Consider the following 18,059-nt stretch of genomic DNA (forward strand, 5'->3'; position numbering starts at 1 on the left):
GTTCATTCTACCATTTCTTCCTCTCACTAACCCTATCAGGAAATTCAGGCTCTTTGAAGTTAATTAACCTGTCCAAGGTCACCTTGTTTTTTGAGTTTTGGTTTTTTTTCCTTTTTGTCCACTGGCCAGTACAGGGATGGAACCTTGGACCTTTGCATTATCAGCACCACACTCTAACCATCTGTTCTAACCAGCCAGCCCTCAAGGTCACCTTGCATAACTGACTAGATCTTTGTCCCTGCACATTTTGCCACATGAGAAAAAAGTAGGTATCGGGAAAGAGAAGGGGATGGTAGTAATCATGAGTGGTGAGGGTCTTGAAGGCCAGACTAAGAAGGCTGATCATATGCAAGTATAGAAGAAATTGGAGCCATCTCCAGTATCTGGGGGAAAGATGATTTCAGATGAGATATGAGAAATGAGCCAGGGTAGGGAAGTAATTGTTTTAAAGATAAAGTGGGAATAAACTATTATTGGAAAATGCCTCATTTTCTCTTGCCCTACATTTTGGGATTATAAGTCATCATCAATGCAGCCTGATTTCCATTCAATTTTTATTTAGTCCTTGTATCATAGCCTCCAAAGTTTCTCTATTCCCACATGTCCACCATGTTGGATATCTGTCAGGCCTTTAAACAGCTACCACGGCTACTAGTTCCAGGCTCTAAGCTGGCTACAGGCCAGTTCAATAAATAGTACCTGGATAATTCTGGGGAGGAGCTTGGAATGGGTCTTCCCCAGACAGAGTCTAGATGAGAGAGTTTTTTTGTTTGTTTGTTTGTTTTTTAAAAGATGACTGGTAAGGGGATCTTAACCCTTTATTTGGTGTTGTCAGCACCACGCTCTCCCAAGTGAGCGAACTAGCCATCCCTATATAGGGATCCGAACCCATGGCCTTGGTGTTATCAGCACCACACTCTCCCGAGTGAGCCACGGGCTGGCTCTTAGATGAGAGGTTTTAAATGGAGGAATTAGAGGCACCTTTTTTTTTTTTTTTTGTCTTTTTCGTGACCGGTACTCAGCCAGTGAGTGCACTGGCCATTCCCATGTAGGATCCGAACCCGCGGCGTTCCAGCGCCGCACTCTCCCGAATGCGCCACGGGCTTGGCCCTAGAGGCACTTTTAGAGAGAAGAGTGCATCTGGGTCTTTTACTATGGGGAGGAAGAAGTAGGTGGGAGGAATATATTGTTCCCCTGGTTCAGAAGGGAAGGGAGGGTTTCAGGTGATATCCCTGGGTTCATTTTTTGGAAACTTTCTCCTCTTCATAGAATGACTAAGAGAAAATTCTGAGGGGTGCCTTCATTTCCAGTGACCTTCAGAAGTCTAGGGATTCAGTTGATGAATCCTTCATTCCTTTCATAGTTCCGTGTCCAATGTAAAGGCTCCTTAGTGCTCCACCGAGAGCCATTTCCAGGCCTGTAGAAGACTCCTTGGGTTTAAGGAGAATCACAGGTACCCCCACTTTGTCATTTCCATCATTTGTCTCTTTAATCCTTTCTCCGCCCATCCATACCCAAATCCCTCTCTTTTTTGAACAGATTTTTCTTTTCCCTTTCTCCTACTCCTCCCCCAATCCCCTACTTCTCCCATCCCCACAAATACACCAGTTTCATAGCTTGATTCCTTCAGCATTTATTGTAGAAAATGGGGTAGGTAGGGAGAGGGGCTCTAGGCCTGGCCAGTGGGTGTTCTAGGGTCCAGTTGGGGTTGGAAGACAATTGTTTGGACACCTCACTGGGTGGCAGGCTGTGTTTTGTGGTCCGTGAAATGGCTCACGAAGTTAATCAGATCAGTTCCAAACTTCTTGACTATAGGTGTCAGCTGCTCCTGCATCTTTTCAAAGTAAGTCCTGGATAGGTAGGGGATTAAAGGTCAGCATGAGGGACCTAGCCACTGGCAGGGGCCTTGTTGGTGGTGGGAGGTCAGAGCAGACTGACCAGGGTCCCCAAACTCTTCTGCCTGTTTCATCCTGGCATGTCAAAGACTCTAGAAGGAGGGGCAAGCCCTCAATTGGGCAGAGGAACAGACCCTAGAGATTGAAATTCAAGGCCCAGTTCCTGCTGCCCCTATCTGTCCAAGAGGCACGTGGAATCTTTGTGTAACAAAGGAATTTTTCTCTCTAATTTAAGCATAATCCTTCCTAATCTCCACCCCTGAGCTTAGTCTTCCTTGGCCCTCCCACCTTCCCTTCTTTCTCCACACAGTCCCACAGCCCTTGAACCCCTTTCCCTGAGACTTACTTGGCCTGGGCCTGAAGCTCTGTGCCCTTGGCCTTGTCCACCAGGTCCTTGCCATAATCGGTCACAGTCTGAAAGTACTGAGAGAAGAGGCTCTGCAGACTCGGCTCCTCCGCCTGTCTCCGAACCAAAGCTCCTGCATGTACACACACACACACACACACACACACACACACATACACACACACATGCGCGCGTGCGTATACACACAAACACACTCTTCTTAGCTGGGTTTGCAGCAGTGAATCCTGGCCTCCTGCCACACCTCTGCCAGTACCCATTCCAGCTCTCAACCCCCTCCCCAAATAGGTACCCAGGCAGGTCTTTGGATGGGTTTTCTGGGCTTTAGAGAGGGAATAATCTTCCTTTAGCGCCATCTGGTAGCCAGATCTGGGCATAGGAGCAAAGACTGATGGAGGGCTAGGACCCCCAGCACCTTCTCCTCATTGGACCCCCCTCTCCACATCACACCCACCTTCAAGGCTACAGATGGTAAGGAGCAGCACGGTCATTGCAAGCAGCTTCATGGTGGCAACAGTGGGAAAGATGGCCTAGGAATAGTGTTGGTGGCAGGGGAGAGGGGAACACTGAAGCCAAATGGCTTCAGCCCCTCCACAGGGAAATCCCTCCCTATGTCCCTACCCCAACCTTGTTCCCTCCCTTTCCACAATTAAAGCCCAGTCCTCTTTGGATGCTGCCCACACCTCTTGCTCCCTTACCCTACCCAGTCAGAGTCTTTGTCCTTGGGGTCTGTGCCTGGCCATTTGGAGAGGAAAGGGCTATATATTTGTCCACTTCCCCACCCCCTGTCAGGTGACAGGGACCGTGGAGGGGCCCAGTGGGGCAAGGATCATACTGGAGTAAACAAGTTGGAGTAAACAATTTGGAGAAAAGGGAGAGGAGAGGACAAGCACATGGGGGACTCATGGTGATGGGGTGAGAGGTAGTGGGTAAAGGCCTTAGTGGAGGCCAAGGGGACAAACTTCAGGTTTATTTGAGAGTCATTCTTTTGGAGTCTGGTGCTAGCAGTCCTTGGGCTTGAATGTAGCAGGAAGCAGGATTCCTAGTTATTTCTCTGGAAAGCTCTGACATATCAAGCCCTCAGCCCATGGTATATTTATCCCATTATGGGTAGATTTCATCTCTCCAACCCTACCCCTTTTCACTGCTCCTTAGCAGAGAGGTATTGGGGAACAGAAGAAAGGAGAAAGGAGTTTCAATTAGTGGCAAGGGTAAGGGATTGGGGCTTAGGGGAATGAGGGTCAGGGTCAGAGGGCTGGTGTGATTGACTCTGTCCCTTTTTGAGTTAATGTGTAATGAGACATGGGGAGAAAGCATGAGAGTCCAGAATGATCCTCGTGGGTGCTGTTCAATGAGCATATGCTACCCCCAATAAAACAAATTCCAAAAACAGCCTCTGTCCTCTCCCTCCCACTGGAGGGCTCTGGCAGGAAGAGGTGTATAAGAGTCTTCTGCCAGGGTAAAGGTTGAAGTGTATGGTCATTTGATCACCTTATCAGTTCTAGGTAATGGTCAGCCAGTATTGAGTTAGCAGGGGCAATGGCATCCCTCTGGCCCTTGTCCCAGCCCTGATTTTGAGGGAGGGCACAGGTACTCTCCCAAGGCCCAAAGCATTTGGGTGAAATCAGCTCAGTAGATGTCAGAAGCATTTGTGTCTTTCACCCTTTTGCCCTCAAAGCTAACTTCCTGTATACATGGAACATTCTTGAGACGTGGGAGTGGGGATGTGGAGTTGGAAGCGTGGGAACTAGTGAGGGAGGTAGTAACCAGAGACCAAGAAATCTCACTCCATCTTCAATTATTCTCCTGTGTACTGGTTAGTGCTTGAGGGTCACCCCATTGGTTTGCCCCTGGCCTTGGGGTGGAGCACATTTGGGGGCCAGAATCCATGGTCCTAGATTTTATTTGCCAACTCTGCCTGGGGACTTGGGGAAGGAAGGGTTAACTGTAGAGGGCAGCTATTTCAGGGAATAGTTGTTAGAACCTGCTCCTCTACCCCAAACTCTCATACCCATTTCCATTCCACCACGAAAGCAAGAGGGCGAACATTGAGAGGGTTAGATCTCCAGAAGGGAGGTGTGAGTCCATGTCCTAGGGAGACCTGTGCTTGGGAGTAGTATTCATTTGGAGATGGACTGTGAAGGACTGTGCGGATTCCCCAGGGGCTCGATAGGAATGAACCATGGTTCGAAAGAAGTTCATAGTCTTTCCCTCCGCCACCCTTCACAAAATGCATGTTTTTAGGCTCTAGTTTCGCTTTTCTTATGGGTGGTGGACGGAGTTTCAGTGGCCCAAGCTTCCAGATGCTCCCTCTAGCGTCTTCTACACTCACAGGTTTTTCCCGACCTTGGAGAAGCTGGGCGATTTAAGGTCTTCTGCTGAAGACTAAGGGGCCACCAAATCAAGTCCTGCCTGCCTCTGCAGCGCCGGACTTAAAGCTCTCGGGCCTTCACGCCTGTCATTCCTTTGCTTCCTCCTCTCCCATTGGCCCTTGGGAGATCGAGCCAGCTGTTATTTATTTTTATTTTTATTTTTTTTTATCAATTGGGCGGGGCCCAACCACCGGAGGGTTGCGTCTTTGATGTCTTTCTTTGCCCAGTTCCAAGATGGCGCTCATGGCCACAATGGGAATGCAGCGTGAAGCCGCAGTCTTGCCATCACTCAAGATGGCTGCCCCCATCAAGATGACCGGGTGTGCCCGGGAGAAAGGGACAGCATGATGATCTGAGATGGTAAGGGATGCTGCTCCATTGCGGTCTTGGCCTTGGAACCTGGGAATGAAGAGTAGAGACGGTCGGAAGCTAGGTGAGGACTGTGGTGAGGGCTAGGATTAGAGAGTGGGAGAGAGGACGGGGTGACAGGTGGGGGTGAGGAATCAGATAGGGCAGGAGTGTGCCTGAGGTCGGTCTCCCTATCGTTGCTCTCTCCCCCAACTCTTCCTGTTACAGGTCTAGCATCGGACCATGTGGAAGTTTCTGGGACTGGGGAACCAGATGATGGAGGGTGGGGCCCGTGGTGGGTAGAGGGAGCACTAGCGTCCTTTCCTAGGCTGACCCGTTCCCCTCCCTGTCATCTGAACTAATATGGGGAACACATTGGGCCTGTCACCGATGGGGACTTTGCCCCGCCGGGGCCCCCGCCGAGAGGAACCTCTGCCCAACCCTGGGAGCTTCGATGAGTTGCACCGGCTATGCAAAGGTGAGAACTTGGCATTTGACTGTCTCAAGATGTAGGGGACGAGGAGTGGAGGGTCTTAAATGCTGGGTGTCCAGCGATGGGAGCAGGAAAGGGGAAATCACAGCTGGGGCATCGGCGTCAGGGAGGATCAGGTGCCCAAATAAGTGGAACATTTTGTTGCAGGACTTGAAAGGAGGTCAATACCTCCAAAGTGCCTCCTATGGGATTGAAAGGGGAGACTACCTCTTGGGGATAGAGGTTTCTTGCCTGTGCTTATTCCTTGCCTTCTTCCCACCCCCTTCAGATGTATTCCCAGCACAGATGGAGGGAGTGAAGCTTGTTGTCAACAAGGTTCTGAGCAGCCATTTCCAGGTGCTCCCACTTCTCTGGCCCCTGCTCACTATTCTTCCTTGCCTATCCCTGAATACTCTTCTCCTTTGCTTTGTACTCCAGGATTAGCCAGACTATTTGGGACAAATGAGGGAGGATGTGGGGCTCTCTTTATCTCCCTTACCTGTGGGACTTGTTGTTTTTAATCTGTTGGGATATTTGGGATTCTAAGGGTGATGCAGCAGCACTGAAATGGAGCAGGAATGCTCTCTCCTCCATTGACTCCTCTTTCCTCAGGTGGCTCACTCTGTGCACATGAGTGCCCTGGGCTTGCCGGGCTATCACCTCCATGCGGCCTATGCAGGGGACTGGCAGCTTAGCCCCACTGAGGTGAGGGCTCCACACACCTCCGTCATCTCCCTAAAAGCCCACCTGGGACTCGGGTCTGGAAGAGAAGGAAATGTGTGTGTCATGGGGAAGAATGGACAGTAACCTGATTCTCTGTGACTCTTCTGAATGGGAAAGGGTAGGGAAACGTTTGTGTGAACAGCCCAGAGTTTATCTTTGTGCCTCCACCAGGGGGCGCTGGGTAAGGTTAATGAAATCCTTTGGGTTCAGTCTGAATGGGACTCAGCCTTACTGTCTACACTCTCCTTACTGTCTACACTCTTCATTCCACAGGTGTTCCCCACTGTGGTAGGGGATATGGACAGCAGCGGCAGCCTCAACGCCCAGGTCCTGCTCCTCTTGACAGAGCAGCTCCGAGCTAAGGCTGTCTTCCAGGTGACCTACAGTTTCTGCCTCCATCCAGAGGCACTTCCTCTTTCTCCTGCATGAGTGTCCTGCTCTGGTGGTTCCAGGGGGAGGAGCAGGGGCAATAGTGACCATTAAGAGGGAGAGAGATTTTACTTCTTTCTTTCCCCACCCAGACACAGCAGGCCAAGTTCCTGACGTGGCAGTTTGATGGAGAGTACCGGGGAGATGACTACACAGCCACTCTGACTCTAGGAAATCCTGACCTGATTGGGGAATCGGGTGAGGAATTGGGGCAGGGCTCTTTTATCTTGGCTGCCCATCTGCTAATGTTGGCTATGCCTCTTTATCTTCTGTACAGTTTGGGGATTAGAAAAGGAACTTCTTGGGCAGGCTGGGATTGGGGTTCCTGGGGAGAGGGAGCTGGATGTTGTCTCTATGACTGAGTTCGTGTCTCCCCACTCCCCACAGTGATCATGGTGGCTCACTTCCTACAGAGTCTCACTCACCGGCTGGTGCTGGGAGGAGAGCTAGTTTATCACCGACGGCCAGGCGAAGAGGGGGCCATCTTGACACTGGCTGGGAAGTATTCAGGTATTATGGGGCAAGGTGGGGTAGTGATGGAGGTGGCAATTCTGGACTTCGTTAGGGTTCCTGGCCTGTGTCCTACTATAGTAATGCTCCTTTCCCCCTGTACTTTGGTTTTACAGCCGTACACTGGGTAGCTACATTGAATGTGGGATCAGGCGGGGCCCATGCAAGTTATTACCACAGGGCAAATGAACAGGTGAGATCATGGGTCTCATCCCTCACCCCAGAAAGTCAGTCACGAACTTTTGCCCCTCTGGACCTCCACTAGCCCTGCTGACATGGTATTCTTCCTACCCACACTATGTAAATATTCTCATGTGTGCCTTTGTTCTGCTGCTCCCCTCTCAGAACCCCTCTAGTCTTCACTGAGAATGATCCCTCTCTCATCTTTGCCCATGGTTCTCAGGTTCAGGTTGGAGTGGAGTTTGAGGCAAACACACGGCTACAAGACACAACCTTCTCCTTTGGTTACCACCTAACTCTGCCCCAGGCCAACATGGTGTTTAGAGGTAAAGGTTATTGCAATGACATTCAGATGTGCTGAGGGACTGGGGGATACAGAGGGAGACAAGCTCTACCTTACTTCTGCGTACTCCTTTCTCCAAGCCCTCTTAACTAACTTAGTCAATATTCTCTTCCCCAACAGGCTTGGTGGATAGTAACTGGTGTGTAGGTGCTGTGCTGGAGAAGAAGATGCCCCCCCTCCCTGTCACCCTAGCCCTCGGAGCCTTCCTCAATCACTGGCGCAACAGATTCCATTGTGGCTTCAGTATCACTGTGGGCTGAGGTTGTCCCAGAACCAGTCCCCACAGCAGCTGGAACCTCTGAGTCAGATGCCCTAGGGCCAGAGACTAGGCCTCTCTCCAGAGTCCACCTTCCTGGGTAACTTCTAGGTCCCAGGAGCAGAGTGGGGGACAGGACCATGCCCTCCTCAGAACTAGAGCTACCACAGGGGCAGCCGATAAGGCAGTGGTTTGAGGCTACCACCTCGGCCACCAGCCCCACTATCATCGTCCTCGTGCTCTCGTGGCTCTGGACTAAGGGAGAAGTATTAAGGGGTATGTCTGGCTGAATTCCCCTTTCCCCCTCTGCTTCCTTCTTTGTTTCCCTTTTGATTAAAGCTCCTAGCCCCTTCGTCTTTGGAGCAGAAAAGTCTGCATGGGATTAGTTCCCCATCTGGTTTTGTACCCCAGAGCTTCCCAAGGCTGGGAAAGTAGGGCTGAAGGGCTAAACCTTTGGCCTCAGAAGGTGGAGCCCACCCATTCCCAGAAGGAGCTTCTTTACCTCTCAACCCGTGAGGCTTCTTCCTTGCCCATCTTCTGTGGTTCCAGAGAAAAACTTTGTCGCCATGGTCACCCCCCGCTTTCCCCATGATGCATGAAGAGGCAGTTATTGCTTTAATCTTTCATTGTAGCCACAGGGCTGCTTTTCTACTGGTCACAATCTGTGGTCCCAGTATTTGCCCCTTTCCAGTCCAGTGTGTCCCAGGTGGGCTGGGGACGGTGGTGAGCCCAGGCCTCAGCTACAGATCTCCTGGAGCAGTGGCATCATGGCAAACAGTCCCTGGATATGTTGGATTTGATACTCATATTCATTCTTAATGCTCCGGAGCTCAGCCAGCAGGCCCAGCAGCTTTGCATACAGAAACCTTTGGAGGAAGTAGTGGGGTTACCAGGGAAAGTGGAGGGAAATACAGCAGCTGGTGTCTTGTCCTGAGGCCCTGATCCCCTGAACTGTGCCTCAGTGAAGCTAGGTCTGAACATTAGAGAAAATCATGTTCTGGTATGACACATTATCAAAGGTTCCAGAGGTCCCCAAGGGGGCCTCTGCCTGACATTGTTTTTTCTCACCATGCTTGGTTTTTCCTGAACCCAGAGCTCTGAAGGCCAAGTGTGAAGAAAGCCCCAGACTTGGCCAGAACTTCAACTGTGTAGAATCTGAGGGTCTGACCTTCTATAGCAGGTTCTCGAGGGTCAGTATGTTCTATGGTTTAAAGCATCCCCTCTCTGGCCAAACTGGCTCATTGAGGTATGAGCAAGAACAGAAGTGGTATGTACTTCAAAGCCTTGATAGATCACGGACTATTGAACCAGGGACTGGTTTTGTCCATGAAACTGTGAATGACCATAACTTCAAGGGAAATGAAAAATTAAAGGAATTGGCCCAATGGAGAGGAGAGGAAGGGCCAAGGAAAAAGAGCAAACAAGACTCTTAAAAGTCTGCTTTAATCTGGAGAAGCTGGACTGGTGAGGTGATGGAGGTCGTCAATCTCAGGAATGCTATTATACAGAGCCTGTGAGCTACTACTTTGCATCTCTACTGAATAAAAAAATCTGGAAAAAGTGAGATGAAATGGCAGTAAAGTAAGGGCACTTTGGATGCTATAAATACGTGAGATGGGGATGGCCAGAGTGAAGGACTAGACCCCCAAGAGACCTGGTTTCCCAAAGAAAAGGACAGTAAAACAGTCATCCTGAGCTCAGTGTTCTAACCTCTTCCTGCCCTGGTAGGGTCTCCAAGCCCCAGTCTCCCACTATACCTGTCCCGGGGCCTTGGCTGCTGGCCCTTGATGTAGCTCTGCAGAGTCAGTGCCATCTCCTCTTGCAGCTGATCAATCTCCTCTCTCTGGGTAACTCCAGGCCGGTCTGTAAGATAGGGAACTGGGAAGGACACGTGGGGGGTGGGGTGGGCCTGTACAGAGCCTCAGGAGCGAGGCTGGTATAGACCCTCTCTGCAGGTTTGAAGGCTAGAAGTCCTGGGATGGATGGATTCAAGGAGTTGAGAGTTTGGACAGAGGTGGTGGAGCAAAAGTTTCTGGGCTTTGGGAGGTACTCACCAGGAGAGAAGAGGGCCATGGCAGCCATGAGCACATACTCAGGCTCCTGCAGCTGCAGTCGTCTCAGTGTCCCATGAAAGTGAAAGAGCAACTCCAAAAACTCAGCCTCGAACCCCGCTGTGGGAGATGCTAGGTTTAGGAGCCTCCAGGTCACCTTACCACATACCATACCACAAGGATACATGCCTTCTACTGCTCTGTCAAAATACCATGGGCTCCATCTTCCATTGTGTAGCGAAGAGGTCCACAGAGGAAGTTTTGTGTTTGGAGACAGAAAGTTGTATTGAGTGCAATGTGACAGATTTCCAGAGCTGCTCCTTTGAGAAGGGAGATCTGGTCCTCTATGGGCAGGGACCTGTGGAGAGCAGGAAACAAGGGCACTTTAGACTCAAACCTGAACTTCAGAGAGGGAGAGGAACTCCCAGTCCTGATTGACACATTTAGAAACAAAGCTGGAAATTCTAGACCTGGTGCTTGGAAAGGCTGAGGGATGTGTTAGTTCGGTCAATGACTTTTTTGGGGGGTTAGGGTATGCTTTACTGAAATGTTTGCTTCCTGAAAGATGAGGGGAGGATACTCACCGGAAGAGGGGAAGATCCTTGGTGAACTTGATGATTTGCTGTACCATGAAAGTGTTGATGTCTGCGATGTGTGTGAGCAGAGGCAGCACAGGGGCCAGGGCAGGCAGGGGTTGGTGATGGATGAACAGATGAGCTGGAGGCTGCAGAGATCAGAACATGAGCAACACCCTGGCCCTAGGGCTCTCCTTCAGGCTTCTCCAGTCTTGGAAGGGTTCCTTGCTGAGGAGCTTGCCCAGGCTGGGGTTCTGGAGAAGTCCTGTCCTCTATATTGGTGCATAGCACATAGTCCTCTCCCTGAGATCAGCCTCCTTGAGTTCCCTTTTGATCACAGTCCAGCCCAGATCCTATAAGTGCTCACCCTGAACTGCACAAACTGGTCAAACATGGTGCCTACGTGGCGAGTGTGGGCCCCCAAGAGTGTCTGGACCAGCTCCTTCTGCTCCTTACTCAGCTGCATAGGTTTTTGCTGTGCCCGCCGCTGGGCCTGCTTTGCTCGCCGCAATGCCAGGGCTTCTGCTGACAGTATCACTGTGCCAAGCAAGAGATACGACAAAGGTAATGAAACCAGCAGAGAGCACCACCTCTCTCTGCCAGTCCTGGATCTGGGACCCTCAGCCGCCCTGCACAATGAAGGATGGGAGAAGGGAGGAGAGTTTCTTGGGCTTCCTGGGACTTGGCTGAAATCCAAGAGGCTCCATGTGGCAGGGGATTCTTGCATGCTCTCACCAACCCATGAGGCACTGCAGCAGAAATCAGTGCACTGTGGGAGAGAAGGGAAGGGTGGCGAGTAAAGTGGGGAGGGTGTAAGGAGATGTTTAGCTTCTGGGGAAACACTGAAGAGGGAGCGGTCTCGATAATTGAAATATCACCTTAGTTTGAGTAGCATTGTAATTTCAAAGGTTCCAAGTTTAAATAAATCTCACTGGATGAAACAATGCTATCATAGACAAGGCAGGTCTTATTCAGATTTTTCAGAAACATAAACAGGCTTAGATTCCAATGATAGGTCCAAGGTCACAAAATAAGTGATGTGGACTGAATTCAAACCACAATCTTTTGACTTCTACAGTTTCCTTTCCACTGCTCTGTATTGAAAAATAATATGATATATTGGAAAAAGCAAGAGTTTGGGAGTCAGACAGACTTGAGTTTGAATATTGACTGTACAACTTTTTAGTTGAATGCAAGTTAACCTTTTTTTTTTTTTTGGCTGCTGGATATATGAGGATGCAAACCCTGACACTGGTTTTATAACACTACACTGAAGCCAACTGAGCTACCCGGCCAGCAGCAAGTTATATCATCTGTTGGGCATATAGCATAGTCACCTGGCATAGAGAAAGCATTAATTAATTAAACAATTATTGAGTACCTACTAGGTGGCAGACACCATACTCAAGAGATAGAAGAGAGAAGGCAAGCCATAGCTATATGAATATCTAGGAGAAGGGCTGGCCAACTAGCTCAGTGGGTTAGAGTGCAGCCTTGTACCACCAAGGTCACAGGTTCGGATCCCCCATACCGGCCAGCCACCAAAAAAAAAAAAAAAAAAAAAGAATATCTAGAAGAGTCTTTCAGGTAAGGGAGAGGATAAGTGCAAAAGTCCTGGGGAAGAGTGTGTTTGATGTGTTCAAGGTTGGCATTAAAGTCAGTGTGGCTGGAATGGATTGAGCAAGTCTGCAAGGTAGTGTGGGGGAACTAGACCATGAGATCATGTAACTTAAGAGAGATAGGGAGCCATTAGAGGTTTTGAGCAGAATAGTGACATAATCCAACTAGTTTCAAAAAGCTTACTCTGCCTGCTATGTAGAGGCTGAGCTTTTACAAGGACAAAGCAGAGAGACACAGTCAAAGGATTGTTGGGCTGGTAGGGGGCAACTCACTGTCTTTCCTCATGCCAGCATCCAGGCACTTCTGCAGCCTACAGGCTGGGCAATGGCGCCTCTGAGCCTTGCTGACCTCACAGCTTCCAGCGAAGGGGCAAGTGAGACTAGTGCTTTTGCCAACTGTTCGTCTGGGAGAGACAGAGACATTATTAGGGTCTGGAATGGCAGTGAACATGCAGGTGAGAATAGAAGGGGCTGAGGACATGGTCTAAAAGACCTGGGAATCTGTGGTGACATGAGCTAATCTGAGCTGTGCCCAAGGTCCCCAGGGGTGGATAGGATAGGACACATCTGTATCCGTCAGACAAAATTTGGCCTCACTCTGTTATTATGCCACCAGTGTATGTATCTTGTGGGTGGCAAGATGTAAAGTGCTAGCCACAGGGTAGTTAGACTCCAAGATACAGAAGTAATGTGGCTGGACAAACTCAAGCCTGTGCTGGGGTTTTTAGGTTTACTGATTGGAAGTTTGGGGGCTTATTTCTACTGGGGAGGAGGCTCTCACCTGAAGAAACCCTTGCAGCCTTCACAAGTCAGGGCATGGAAGTGATAGCCTGTGGCTCGGTCCCCACACACCACACAGTTCCTTGGCTCGTCTTCTCCACTGGCCATGGCTTTAGGTATTGGAGTGGCCACTACAGACCCCTGAATGTGTAAGGGGTTAGCAGTCTGCTCTGGGCCACCCTTGACCTTCTCTCACTTCTGCAGAGCCTCTTCCTATATCTGACCTGAACCTGATCCCCAGCACTATCTGTATTTTATTACTTTTAGTCTCTGGCCCCCAACAATTTTCCTACCTGCTCCTCTTAGGCAGCATGCCACCTGCAGGCCACAGAATCTGGTGTGGTATGCCTCTCCCCAACTCCCACGCTGGCCTTGCTTTCCCTCTGATCTCAGGAGCTGCCAGTGATTGGAGTTAGGGACTATGGCTTTCGGTACCTGAAAAACAAGGGCCTTCTGTTGTGTGTGCCCTTAGATGCTCTCAGCTACTATGTAGGTAGGGCACAGACTCTGAACCCAGGGCAAAGGCCTGGATGGGAGGTTTTCCTAGCATGCCCAAAGTTCTGGTTGGTGGTACATGGGGAGGGACACCAGTGGGTGGTGACCTCATGACATATTAGAAGCTGCTCCTTATTAGATTTATGGAGATTTTCCCTACTGCTGAGCTTCAGGCTACATCTGCAGCCTCCTCTGTACAGGGATCCTTGCCAAGCTGGGAAGACAGAAAGAGGGGGAGAAACAGAGAAAGATTTTTCACATGCAGTGTGTCAGTAGTAAAAAGAATAGGTGTAACAATTGCACAAGTTTCCCAAAAGAAAAGTTCTTAAAACGAGACTGGAGTCTAATTAAGGGCCCATGCAAAGAGCTAGAAGGAGTCCCACTTCGTTACTAGGGAGGGTTGAGAATTAAGTCAGAGTACCTCTAATAAATTAGAGGTGTTTGGGGTTGATTTGGGAACTCTTGCATCAGAGCTGGCTTCATGGGTGTGTGACCTGTGCAGTCACACAAGGCTCTGCATTCAGAGGAGTCCCCACACTTGGTTCAATGCACTGCTGTTGCCATCTTGAAATGCTTAATGATTTTTTAACAAACATGCACACACACACACACACGTACACACACTCAGAGACAGAGAGGAGAGACTGAGTTAAAAAGAGCCTTGTTTAGGTTCCCAGATGAATTGGTAGAATCCTTAACTGCAAATCGTACAACATCCAACTAGGCATAACTTTGCGTTTTGAAATAAGGTGAGTTTCAGAGAGCATCAGTGCTTTGATCTGGTCCTTGGGAGATGGTGAGTATATTTGTTTGAATATATCTGTTGGTGCCTTTTGTTGAATGTGTCTCTGTGCGAATTCATACTAATTCATTCAATCAACAGATATGAGAACATACTATGTGTTAAACACTCAGGATAAAAGATGAATAGAATGCTCTCCTGCCCTCATGGAGTTTAAATGCTCGTCAGGGAGATAGACCTTTAAACAAATATAAAGAAATATAGTCAGATCAACGATGGTGCTATGCGCAGAGCATGATGAGACCACAGAAGATGAACACCTAATCCTGCTTTGGCAAAGGGATGTTGAGGAGGAGGCAGGAAAGGCTTCTTGGAGGAGTGGCAAATGAATTGGTTTTTAAAGGATAATGCGGAATTAGCCAGGGGAAAATAAAAGGCGTCTAGGCAGAAGGTGTAATCCGAGAAGTTCAAGAAGCCAGATATGAAAAGATAAAATCGGGTAGAACCACAAACAGGCCTCTCTTGCTGGAGCAGGACATTTCAGTTGTGGAGTGGGACGAGATAAGGCTGGATAAATTGGATACGAGGCTGAGATGTAGGTAGGGCCAGATCACAGGAGACCTCATGTGTCCATAAAGCTTTTAAAGGGTAAGCTGGGAAATGACACAGTCAAGTCTATATTCTAGAAAGCTTACTCTGCTGGCTGTTTAAGGATGAGTTTGAGGAGGCAGGACTGAAGGCAAAAAGATCTGTTAGAAAGCTATTCCTTAATGTAGGTGAGAGATTAAGCCTGAACAAGGATAGTGGTAGGATGTAGAGGAGGAAAGTGTTTTGAGAAATACATGGGAAGTGAAATAGTACTACTAAAATATCTGGGCTGAGCAGGAAGAAGAGGAGTCAAAGATGACTCCAGGTGTCTAGTGTGGTAGATTGAGAGGACAGTGGTAACACCAACCAGGAAAGAGACTACAGGAAGAAGAGAGGGATCCTCCATACTTGGGCCCTGAAACACTTCCACAGTTGACAATTTAACCTAGCAATAAGTTATCAAGGGCCCACTCTGTGGCTAGGCACCATGAGAGGGACAAAAGAGAGGGTCCCTATAACAGAGAAATTTGCAGTATAATTATGGAGACTGAATAAACTCCTAGATCTTAAAAGGAAATATATACTTGAACCCTAAATTGTGTGGTAAAGATTATGTATACTATTATAGGTACTACAGGTAATTTCCTCATTCATTTATTCTTATTGGGTGTGCAATATGAGCAGAATACTGAGTAACAATCCTTACCTGTGTTAACCCTATAAGATAGGTAATATCACTTTTTTACAGATGAGAAAACAGGCTCAGAGAGTTTAAATAACTTGTACAAGGGCTAATATACTCAACAGTTTATTAGATGAATTCACATGAATCTTACATAGGCATCTCAATTTCAATATGTCTAAAATGGAGCTCACTGTCAACCCTACCCAAACTAACTTCTATATTTCCTTGGTGATTATCCCAACATAAGAAAGTGGGTAATGTGGGCTTTGGAGTCATACAGACTTAGGTTCATATTCTAACTCTGGCTCTTACTAGCTGAATTACTTCTTTGCTTCTTCCTTAGTGTCTGACATGACTGAGACCCAGCTCCATGAGGCCCTGGGAATGAGATATCAATCACCAGGCTGGGCCAATCCCAGATGGTGGAAGGGAGAAATACATCCTCTTCCTAGATCAGCATTGAATGCTTAGAGAGAGGCCAGGGGGAGAAAGATGTTCTGACCCAGGTCTGCCCCTTCACTTGGGATCTAGGGATTACCCTGAACCTTGTTCTTGGAGAAGTCCACCTTGCAGTTCTTTGAGATGAGGTTTCCTTAGGGACAGACCTCTCTGAGCTTGCTCTTCTATGTGCAGAAATGCTCCCCCAGCCTTAGGGTCTTTCCCATAGAGCAGACTAAGACTGGAATCTGCTGCAGGATACCCCTGGCATCCATGGCAAACAAGCTTTCAGGGTTAACTGATGTCTTCACCCTCTTCCAATCTACCTATCCCAGGTCAGGGTCTGAAAAACACCTATGTTGGTTGAGCTCTCTAAATTTCAATTTTCTTATCTGGAGAAGAGGGTTAATAAGACCCATTATCCAGGTTTGCTGTGAGGATTAAATAAAGTAATATATATAAAATTCCTTACACAGTGCTTGGAACAAGGAAGAAAGTCAATATATTTCATTCTCTTACCCTCTTCCTTTCCTTCCCCTCCACTGCTACCCTCTCCCAGCTGCCAAGCAGGAAGCTGGGCAGTCACCTAGCCTCCCTTCTCTCCCTCCCTAAAAATGACCAGATGCCGTCACTTGTCATTCCTGTGTCCTGACCTCTACATGCCCACTACCTTTTAGGCAAGTTCAGGCCCTCATCATTTTCCACTCATTACTCAGTTGCTTGTTAAATTATTCTCCCTAGTCCCAGCCTCGTCTCCTTCCAACCCATCCTCCATGCTGTTGCTATTTCTAAAATGCAAATTTGATCATGACTCTCTCCTGCTTAAAATTCTTCATTTGCTTTCCATCACCTTCAGGATAAAGCCCAATCTCTTTAGCATATTACACAAAGTTCTTGGTGATCAGGCCCCTATTTATTACTCTGGCCTCATCTATTCCATCCCACTTCCGTCCCCTGACCTAGCACATCACACTTTGGCTCTAGATGTGCTTCCGCATTTAGAGTTCCCTGAATTCACTGTGATCACTCACCTTGTTGTTCTGTCTGGTTGGAATAGCCTCACACACCCCTACTTATAAAACCTCCTCCCCTGGTCCTCCTGACCCTCTTGGCCCTCCAGGCCTGAGTGCAGATCACCTCTGGGAGTCTACAGGTTGAGCTACACTTCTGTGCACAAATTCGTCACAGCACTTATCACATTGCAGAACAACTGTCTGTTTCTTCTGACTCTGTCAATCGACTGTGAGTTGTTGAAGTCAAGGGCTGCACTCTTTATTTTTGGATCCTTAGGGTCTCGTGTATTCCAGGCACATATAATAAATGTTTATAGAATGAACAAACAGGCTACAATATGATTTAAGGTTTGATTCCAAACTCATGCTCTTTCCATTGGCATCATAGGCTATTATTTGTGAATGAATGCATTCATTCATTCAATAAATATTTACTAGGTATCTACTTTGTGCCAAGCATTTTGCTAGCACTGTAGGTTCCATGGTGTTGTCTGGAGACATTCCTATTTCCTTTTTAGTTGCTGTCTTTTTTTTTTTTTAAAGATGACCAGTAAGGGGATCTTAACCCTTTACTTGGTATTGTCAGCACCACGCTCTCCCAAGTGAGCTAACCAGCCATCCCTATATAGGGATCCAAACCCGTGGCCTTGGTGTTATCAGCACCACACTCTCCCAGGTGAGCCACGGGCCGGCCTTAGTTGCTGTCTTTCATAGCTTGTTATTCTTTGCTATCCCGACTGGAAGGATTCTCATTAGTCTTCTAGCCCAGCTCCTGACTCCTTTCTGACTTCTGAACTGTTGCTACCTGCTGTTGTTACCTGCCGTGTTTGTACTTGATATCTGTCTGACCTCACTCAGGTGTTCATTGAGCCAAATTTCCAGTCTGAGCCTGCTCTATTCTATCCTGTTTGCTCCCCCCCCCCCCCCCCCCCCCCCCCCCCCCCGCCCCACGTAATGGCACAAACACTTTTTTAAACAAGGATTCCTTTCCTTTGAGCCTTGTTATCTGGTGTCCCCCTCCCCCTGCTTGTTTTTCAGCAGCTGGCCAGCATGGGGATCCAAACCCTTGACCTTGGTGTTATCAGCACTGCAATCTGGTTTTAATCTTCCTTCCTTAAATTCGCTAATGATCTCCTATGGTCTTTTGAATTCAATAGGCTTTTTCCTACGTTTCTCCCCAT

General features: G+C 48.4%; 3 protein-coding genes across 12 annotated transcripts; 1 reads left to right on the forward strand and 2 right to left on the reverse strand.

Annotated features, from left to right (window-relative positions):
- Window positions 1-1,732: 1,732 nt before the first annotated feature.
- On the reverse strand, window positions 1,733-2,765 carry APOA2 (apolipoprotein A2). The gene is made up of 3 exons (XM_063103751.1): window positions 2,714-2,765; window positions 2,242-2,374; window positions 1,733-1,850 (listed from the first exon to the last, which is right to left on the reverse strand). The coding sequence occupies exons 1-3, from the start codon at window positions 2,763-2,765 to the stop codon at window positions 1,733-1,735; spliced, it is 303 nt and encodes a 100-aa protein (XP_062959821.1).
- Window positions 2,766-4,930: 2,165 nt separating this feature from the next.
- Window positions 4,931-9,437, forward strand: TOMM40L (translocase of outer mitochondrial membrane 40 like). Of its 3 annotated transcripts, none has more exons than XM_063104209.1 (10): window positions 4,931-5,064; window positions 5,208-5,457; window positions 5,741-5,808; window positions 6,064-6,156; window positions 6,448-6,549; window positions 6,696-6,801; window positions 6,991-7,113; window positions 7,230-7,306; window positions 7,517-7,619; window positions 7,757-9,437. In XM_063104209.1, the coding sequence occupies exons 2-10, from the start codon at window positions 5,343-5,345 to the stop codon at window positions 7,894-7,896; spliced, it is 927 nt and encodes a 308-aa protein (XP_062960279.1). In that variant the 5' UTR covers window positions 4,931-5,064; window positions 5,208-5,342; the 3' UTR covers window positions 7,897-9,437. The 3 variants fall into 3 exon arrangements, with proteins under 3 accessions (XP_062960279.1, XP_062960281.1, XP_062960280.1); XM_063104211.1 differs by having other exon boundaries at window positions 5,308-5,457; XM_063104210.1 differs by having other exon boundaries at window positions 4,933-4,991.
- Window positions 8,629-13,230, reverse strand: NR1I3 (nuclear receptor subfamily 1 group I member 3). Of its 8 annotated transcripts, none has more exons than XM_063104206.1 (8): window positions 13,211-13,230; window positions 12,411-12,541; window positions 10,886-11,055; window positions 10,528-10,667; window positions 10,156-10,301; window positions 9,947-10,063; window positions 9,650-9,755; window positions 8,629-8,758 (listed from the first exon to the last, which is right to left on the reverse strand). In XM_063104206.1, the coding sequence occupies exons 1-8, from the start codon at window positions 13,228-13,230 to the stop codon at window positions 8,629-8,631; spliced, it is 960 nt and encodes a 319-aa protein (XP_062960276.1). The 8 variants fall into 8 exon arrangements, with proteins under 8 accessions (XP_062960276.1, XP_062960274.1, XP_062960273.1 ...); XM_063104204.1 differs by having other exon boundaries at window positions 9,650-9,770; XM_063104203.1 differs by lacking the exon at window positions 13,211-13,230 and adding an exon at window positions 12,919-13,025.
- Window positions 13,231-18,059: the final 4,829 nt, after the last annotated feature.

This window comes from Cynocephalus volans, chromosome 8, assembly GCF_027409185.1.
Source record: "Cynocephalus volans isolate mCynVol1 chromosome 8, mCynVol1.pri, whole genome shotgun sequence".
Taxonomy (NCBI): domain Eukaryota; kingdom Metazoa; phylum Chordata; class Mammalia; order Dermoptera; family Cynocephalidae; genus Cynocephalus; species Cynocephalus volans.

Coding starts and splice junctions, on each gene's coding strand:
- NR1I3 (XM_063104200.1), bottom strand. CDS start 13,025: ATGGCCAGTGGAGAAGACGAGCCAAGGAACTGTGTGGTGTGTGGGGAC. Junction 10,302..10,527: donor AAGGATCTTCCCCTCTTCCG/GTGAGTATCCTC, acceptor TGCTCTCCACAG/GTCCCTGCCCATAGAGGACC. Junction 8,759..9,649: donor CAGCCAAGGCCCCGGGACAG/GTATAGTGGGAG, acceptor CTTCCTCCAAAG/GTTTCTGTATGCAAAGCTGC.
- TOMM40L (XM_063104209.1), top strand. CDS start 5,343: ATGGGGAACACATTGGGCCTGTCACCGATGGGGACTTTGCCCCGCCGG. Junction 5,809..6,063: donor TTCTGAGCAGCCATTTCCAG/GTGCTCCCACTT, acceptor CTCTTTCCTCAG/GTGGCTCACTCTGTGCACAT. Junction 6,157..6,447: donor GGCAGCTTAGCCCCACTGAG/GTGAGGGCTCCA, acceptor TTCATTCCACAG/GTGTTCCCCACTGTGGTAGG.
- APOA2 (XM_063103751.1), bottom strand. CDS start 2,765: ATGAAGCTGCTTGCAATGACCGTGCTGCTCCTTACCATCTGTAGCCTT. Junction 2,375..2,713: donor TACCATCTGTAGCCTTGAAG/GTGGGTGTGATG, acceptor GTGTACATGCAG/GAGCTTTGGTTCGGAGACAG. Junction 1,851..2,241: donor GAGCTTCAGGCCCAGGCCAA/GTAAGTCTCAGG, acceptor CTACCTATCCAG/GACTTACTTTGAAAAGATGC.